The following is a 7,210-nucleotide window of genomic DNA, read 5'->3' as shown; positions in this document are numbered from 1 at the left end:
AAAGAGTAACTGTAACTGATCTCTATCCAAGGCTCTTCATTTGTGTTGTTTACTATTTTGTCATAAAACATACTTTCAAATGTTATACTTATACTTTTAGTTTTCTCCAATAGAGAAAAGGTGCTACATTCATGCACAGCACTAATTATGCTTTATGTGAGATTTTAGTGGGTTAGCAACTGAAACTTTGATATCATCTCCACATGTTCCTGTGAAAGCTTCTTCACATGAGACTCTTTGGATAGTGACAGGAGATCAACAGCTGAGCGCTGATGCTGGTTCCCTTTCCTTATCTCTTATTTTACAATAATAAGCATTAGGTCTGAGATCATTGATGGATCACCTGCTGATGAAGATCAGGTTGTTAGACACATGGGCGTAGGAAGCATCCTCAATGTGGGTGGGACAATTTGACGAGGGGTGTGGGCAGGTGGTGGACCTCACCTCCTCTTGGGGGGTCTGGGGGCATGCTCAACTTTAAATGTTGAAGTTAAATGGATCTATCTGGTGCACTTTGAGAGCACAGTTAGGGACTACATCTATGGATACATCTCTCAACAACACCCATGTGAAACAGAACTGTTTAAAACAGACTTACTTTTTCTTTATGCATATTTTTACAAATCACTCCCCTTTTGAACTGTATTCTTGTTTTACTGTCCTATAGTATGAGTTGGAATTATTTCATATAACTGTTATTCTCTTGTTTTTTTATAATGATCATATAAAAGGTGTGCCTTGGAATGACTTGTTTACATGAGATAACTTAGACTAAAGTCAACGATCTAAACACTCAGAGTCCTTTACCTCCCTGAGCTGACGTTATAAGACTTGTCTGACAGGAGAGCGCTCTCCTCCTCCTGGTTGTAGAAACAACTCCTTATGTACGTTAGCGCTCTCTCGTTCACTCTCTCTCTCGCTCACACAAAATGCGCTCGTCGTGCCACACACACAGCCGAGCTATGACACACAAAGACCCAGAATAACTTTTAATGCTGTATCCTATTCTTTTCAATGGCTTTATTGTATGATATGACAGATGAACAGATCGCCACTGGGCTTACAACTAAAGACACAGCTACGCACAGAACGCAGCATGTGTACAGCTCTGAGAATCTGCAATGGTACAAAGTAGCAGTGAAAACATGGTACTGTGGTGATTGGCATTATTCACCCACGGATCTATGGGTTAGGGTATTGTTCCGCACGGACGTTTTAGTTAACCGGACTTCCTGTTTCCGCCGGTCTTCGCTTCCCGGGCTTGAAGCTGTTTACATGTTGTTCTGATGCTAAATAAAAGTCTAGCTTGTACCTTTGATACCCCGCCTCCGTCTCCCGTCTCTCGGCACTACAGTACGTTATTTCATTGATTTGGGCATTCTCTCAATAAGCAAGTGGAATGGATTTGATAATGAAGCACTGACACAGCGCTCTACAAAGAGTGGCGAGTGGATAGACCGATGCACAGACTTTCCACATGCTAAAAGTGGGGGGGTCTAAACTAATCATTTTAAAAGGAGGGGGGGACTTGTCCCACCCTCATATAATGGCTGTGACGCCCATGGTTAGACATCATTCTCAGTGAATATGAGACGTCAGTCTGAATGGTTTCTGTCAGTCAGTAAAGTAGTTCATAAATGAACAGATGATAACCTGCAGCTGTTCTCTCCATCAGATGCCTGTGAACTGGAGCTGGACTCAAACACAGCTCACAGGAAACTCAAACTGTCTGAAGACAACAGGAAGGTGACAGCTGTGGAGGAGGAAGAGCCATATCCTGATCATCCAGAGAGGTTTGACTATTACGAACAGCTGATGTGTAGAGAAGCTCTCACTGGTCGCTGCTACTGGGAGGTCGAGTGGAGAGGAGAGGCTCATATATCAGTGACTTACAGAGGAATCAGCAGGAGAGGAAAGAGTGGGGGCTGTAGGTTTGGATGGAATGATCAGTCCTGGAGTCTGAGATACTCTGGTGGGGGTTACAATGTCTGGCACAATGAGAGAAGAACACGCACCTCCTCCTCCTCCCCCTCCTCCCCCTCCTCCTCCTCTGGTAGAGTAGCAGTGTATCTGGATCATCCTGCTGGCTCTCTCTCCTTCTACAGAGTCTCCTCTGACTCACTGATCCACCTCCACACCTTCAGAACCACATTCACTGAACCTCTCTATGCTGGGTTCAGGTTATGGACTGGTTCCTCTTCAGTGTCTCTGTGTCCTCTGCAGGTCTGAGAGTCTTTCCTGATGACAGAAACTGACTGAAGATCAGCTGCTGAAATCAGTTCAGTGTGTTCACCTTCACACAACATCTGTCTCACACTCAACACAATACATTTATCTGATTCCATCTCTGTGAAAATCAACATCTTAACTCTTAATGATAAACATCAAAAAGTGTAGAAATTACTATCCCTGAGATTTATATTTAGTTGATCCCACATGTTTTAGAGAAATCTGTAATTTGACTCAAGGTAAAGGTGCGTTTTCTCTGATCTTTATAATAATAATAATTATTCAAACTCGCGCAGTGATGAGCGGGCCCTTGCATCTTACGCCGGTCGGCTTCCTGTCTCCCCACAGATGCCCGGACGGCTTCAGACCCGTGCTGTCATCAGGTGTGTCAAGTTTGGAGCAGATCAGACAATGTTTAGACGACTCTAAAATTAGCCGTTTCTAATTTCTCGAAATTTCGCCTCCTCGACTGCTCGGTCCTCCGGTAGTGACCCGGAAATTGATGTCAGCAGGATACACTGACGGCCCGTCCACACGGCGGCGTGCATTGAAGCTTCAACGCTTCTGCCCATTCACTTTGAATGGGGTGACGTCACGCTTTGCCGAACTGCATTGTGGGAGCGTTGCTTCGCTTTGCTCGCTTCAAAAGTTGAGCAATGTTCAACTTTTGAAGCTTCGGCGGAAGCGTCAGCCAATGAAATCATATGCCAGTGCAAGCTCTAGCCAATCAAAGCGCGTGCTTGTGTGTCCGGTGTTGTGAGTTTTCATAGTATGTTTAATACTTAAAAACGAAAGTTAGTTATAATCAAATATAATCAATTATATTCTTGTATAACCCACAATGAAAATGCTTCATATTTTAGGTTTTTCTATAGTTACAGTATAAACAAAACAAAGTGGTTTGTTTAGGTTGAGTATGTAAGGTGTCTCTGATAAGAGAGTAGACCGTTTTCTCCCTCTCCTCTGGCAGCAGTCCACAGGGAGGGGGGGCTCCAGGCTTAAGGAGACACATTAAGAGGCCAAAAATAGTTCATGTCCTTTTCACACTAACATGAGAAGGTGCGTCTTATGTCATAAAGCTATGGAACATGTCGAGGCATGTTCAGCCTTGTACATTAGAGGGCAAGCGCAGTTTTTCACAAATTGGGTGTAGAGGAGGAGTTTGTTTTTTTGGGTTTTCGATCCAGTTTTTTTTTAGCACAAAGAGACTGGTTTTTTGAGAGAGCGCGAGAGAGGGGGGGGTTCCCCTGGTAGACTCTCTCCCGGTAGGCTTTGTGCTTCAGAGCTGGGTAACTAGCTCTCGGTAAGGTTCTGTCAGACGGGGTAAATATCTCTCGAATTTCTTGGTTGTTGGCTGAGTGGAATGATTTGATGAGAGATGTGTTTGTGAATATTATAACCCGCGACCTGTGAGGACCTTCCTCCGAACCCTTGGCGGATAGGAATGTGTTTTTGAAAGGTTAATCCGCCGTCTGTGTCGGAAAAAGTGTACGACTATTATAACCCGCGACCTGTGAGGAAATCTTCCTCCGAAACCTTGGCGGATAGGAATGTGTTTTTGAATGTTATACCCGCCGTCTGTGTCGGAAAAACGGTATGAAACTGATGTGAATTGATTGGTGAATGGAAAGTTGAATGCGCTTTTTATTGTCACCGGTCTTTTTACGAGGAAATACCTCTAAATTCTATCGGGAGAATTTTAAAATGTCACAACTGAATTGGGCAGTTGAAATTAAAATATTTTGGTAATAAATGTAAGACTGTGAATTAAAGTTTCATATTTGAACATGATCAAAGCACCAGGTTTTTAGTATGATTATAATGTTGTAAAGAGAGAAGGTAAAAACCCTGTATTAGTTTGGACCTATTTTTCTTCAAATAAACTGAATCCCACCAGTTGGATTGGGATAATTTAAAAGACACCTGTGCTCTCCTCTCCTGCTTCAAAGGTAAGATTGCACCCTGCCACACACACTTAGGTAGGAGCACACTCCATTTACTGATATCAAAATCCTTCGGGATCACTTAAACAGATTAAAAAAGAGTTGTCTGAATTGAAACAGCAGTTAATTGAACCTGGTTCTTCGGGGAGTTAGTAGAGGTGAGATCTTGCTGACGTTGGTGGATCTGAGCCAAGCAGTAAACTTACATAGACTCAATAACTTCGGAAAGGTCAATTAGTAGGTCAGAGTAATTTACCGGAATAAATTATCAGGACCTCTCATACTCTAAACATGGCGCCCAACGTGGGGCTCTGTGAAAAGTAATATTTTTACAGAGTCAAAATACAAGAACCAAAACGACCTAGTGAAAAAAGTCGATGAGTACAAATCAGCGAAATACAGGCTGAAAGTCTTGTTAAAATACCTACCCCAAATCCTAGAATATATAATTAAACCTGAAAGTGTAGTAATTTAAGTTAATACTATTGCACCGGACTGAGGGTTATATTATATCGGATATTGCTGTCTGTTAAAGAAGCTAAAGAAGGCTCATCTTCCCCTAGCCAAATTGAGAAGCCTGTGGTCCCTTTAACACAGGTTTAGGTGGCTATAGTGAAGTCAGCCGTAGGAGCACTGCTCAGTACTTGTCCAATTACTTTGAAACTTATAGGTAGGACTTGACCAAGAGCTGCGGTTTGAACTTTTGCGTTAAAACATAACGTGGGGAAGAGTTAATGGGAGATTTAATAAAGATAAACATAGGTCTAAAGGTACCTATGCTGTTGGAAAAACTCGAAGCTCGGTACATAACACTCTTAGCTGAGGTACCCGCATGTACTAACTGAATCCAGAAAGAGAACCTAGAACCAAGTGACGGTATAGTCGGACTGTACACCCGGCGGGAGTAAAGCCTAGGAACTTGCATGTGTATAAAAGAGTGAACTTGAACCCTTTAATACATTTTTGTGTTGTTTTTTAAACAAACAAACAAAAATAAATGGCGGACGAGGTTAGAACGCAGTTTTTAATGACTCGGAGCCAACCACACATGGAGGGATACACAGAAGCAAAATCCGGAGCTTCTGCCCGCCCTGGTCAGCTTAGCCCAGACCCACGGGCGTACCGCGACCAAAATACTTTCCTGTCAGACTACCGTTTGACAGAGAGCAACAAGCAGGTGGTATAATGTCTGAGACCCTACCTCCACCATACAGGGATAAAAGCTCACAAATGCCATTTAGGAGTATCCCATCTACGACTAGAAGAAAACACATTGTTAGACATGATATTCAGGGAAAAGGAATGTTGGAAATATTAATGTCAAATATTGAAAATCCTAAAACTGGATCAACAAACCAGGTTAATGAACCCTGCTAATAGGAAGCTAAAACATGCAGGAGAAATAGCAGTAGCTCTGGAAAAGAGAATAGGTCCTAGCATGCAATAACAGAGTGATAATAAGATAAGGACTATTAAACTGTCAGAAGGCGATGTGGTGATCAGATGACCCACAAATACCGGTTGTTTTGAATGTACTTTTAAGAAAAAACCTATGTGGGAACTATCAGCAGATATCAAGTCCCAACAATATCTTCAAAACTAATATGAGAAAGTTTTTGCGAAGCTAAAGCTCAAATACTTTACCAAAATCAACTAAAGTATTTACTTTTGACCCCTGTTTGGGAATGGGATTTTCCGTTACACAACGGAAAACTCAATTCAAGCCTTAAAGAACGCTTTAAGGACAAGTCAGGGAGAGTTAAATGGGGTGGTATTTTGCTCATGAATGGAGCTTGCACTTTTGAAAAAAAAAGTCTCCTCTTTTCTCTGCTCCCGAGGTGCTGCAGAAACACGCAGCACACGGGGTCAAAGACAGGCGTGACCTCTGGAGGGGAAGAACATTTGAGCAGACCACGAAAGACCATTAAAAGTTTTATGGCCTCAGCACAAGGGAAATAGTGTTCCTCTCACCAATGAATAAATCAACTCTTAACCAAGTCGGATCTAAAATAGACATAGCTCCAGTTGTTAAGAAAAGAGGGAGATTCAAAAAATTATCTTAACACCAGAACAATAATATCAAATATCAAAAACCAAAATAGTATGTTGAGACCCATTCTCAGAAACTAACAATGTGGAGATAAGGAACCAGGGTGATAGAAAATCTGTGTTATTCATGTCCATGACTTGATCAGGAACAGAGGGAAAATTATCACCTGAAGAGAAGCATCTTGCACTTGCATTCAGATTCTATCCAGCCCTGAGGGAAATGTCTCAAAGTACCAAGATGTGCATATACACTCTTTATTTTTCAATATCTGAAGCTACTAAACAAACTGTTCAGGGAGCAAAAACAATGATGAGTAGATGAAGAAAATAGAAGATGATAATGTCTGATCCAGATGTGGGGTGCAGAGGACCTCAGGAAGTAAGCCATAAAGGGAAACATTGAAACCCTTACAGAAAACCGCTACTCCACAGATAACACTGTTTACAGAGGGGAGTTTGCGAAAAGGTGACCAAGCAGCCACTTGGGCCTTTATAATGAAAACTAATTCAGGTGAAGTACCTTGCAAGCAAAAGGGTGCAATACCAGGTACAGCCTGCTGAGGAAAAGGCCATTTGTTGAGGGACTTCTTTTTGCTAAAAAAGGAAAATAGCACACATCCGTATTGTTACTGATAGTGATTATTATTAAAAAGCGGGTAAAGAAGAGCTTAATAATTGGGAACAAAGGCAGTTCAGAAAATGTGAAAGGTGAAACGCTGACACCTGCCCATCTATTGAGGGTCTTATTGCAGAGTTAAAGGCAGGCATGTAGAATGGAATCATGTCCGTAGCCATACAGATAAGAGATAATTTGACTATCAGGGTAATAGAGAAGTTTTACCTTGCTTAAAGCACGGGACGAGTTAACCACCGGACTGCCATATTCCCTAGAATATGGAAAAAGGGTGGAAGCATTCACGTACCACCTGAAGAAGCTCCTTAGGTTGTGCGTGAATTACACAGCAGTTTAGGCCATGTGGGCCTATTTC

General features: G+C 42.1%; 1 protein-coding gene across 1 annotated transcript in view; it reads left to right on the top strand.

Moving 5' to 3' along the window:
• The window catches only part of LOC117533552 (NLR family CARD domain-containing protein 3-like), a 37,990-nt gene extending 35,204 nt beyond the window's left edge, over window positions 1-2,786 (top strand). The window contains exon 13 of the mRNA XM_034197352.1: window positions 1,676-2,786. Within this exon, the coding sequence (XP_034053243.1) occupies window positions 1,676-2,229 (554 nt within the window). The 3' untranslated portion in view covers window positions 2,230-2,786. The remainder of the gene's footprint in view (window positions 1-1,675) is intronic.
• The last annotated feature ends 4,424 nt before the right edge of the window (window positions 2,787-7,210 follow it).

This window comes from Gymnodraco acuticeps, unplaced genomic scaffold (genome assembly GCF_902827175.1).
Source record: "Gymnodraco acuticeps unplaced genomic scaffold, fGymAcu1.1, whole genome shotgun sequence".
NCBI lineage: Eukaryota > Metazoa > Chordata > Actinopteri > Perciformes > Bathydraconidae > Gymnodraco > Gymnodraco acuticeps.
This window is presented reverse-complemented; position numbering and strand designations above follow the sequence as displayed.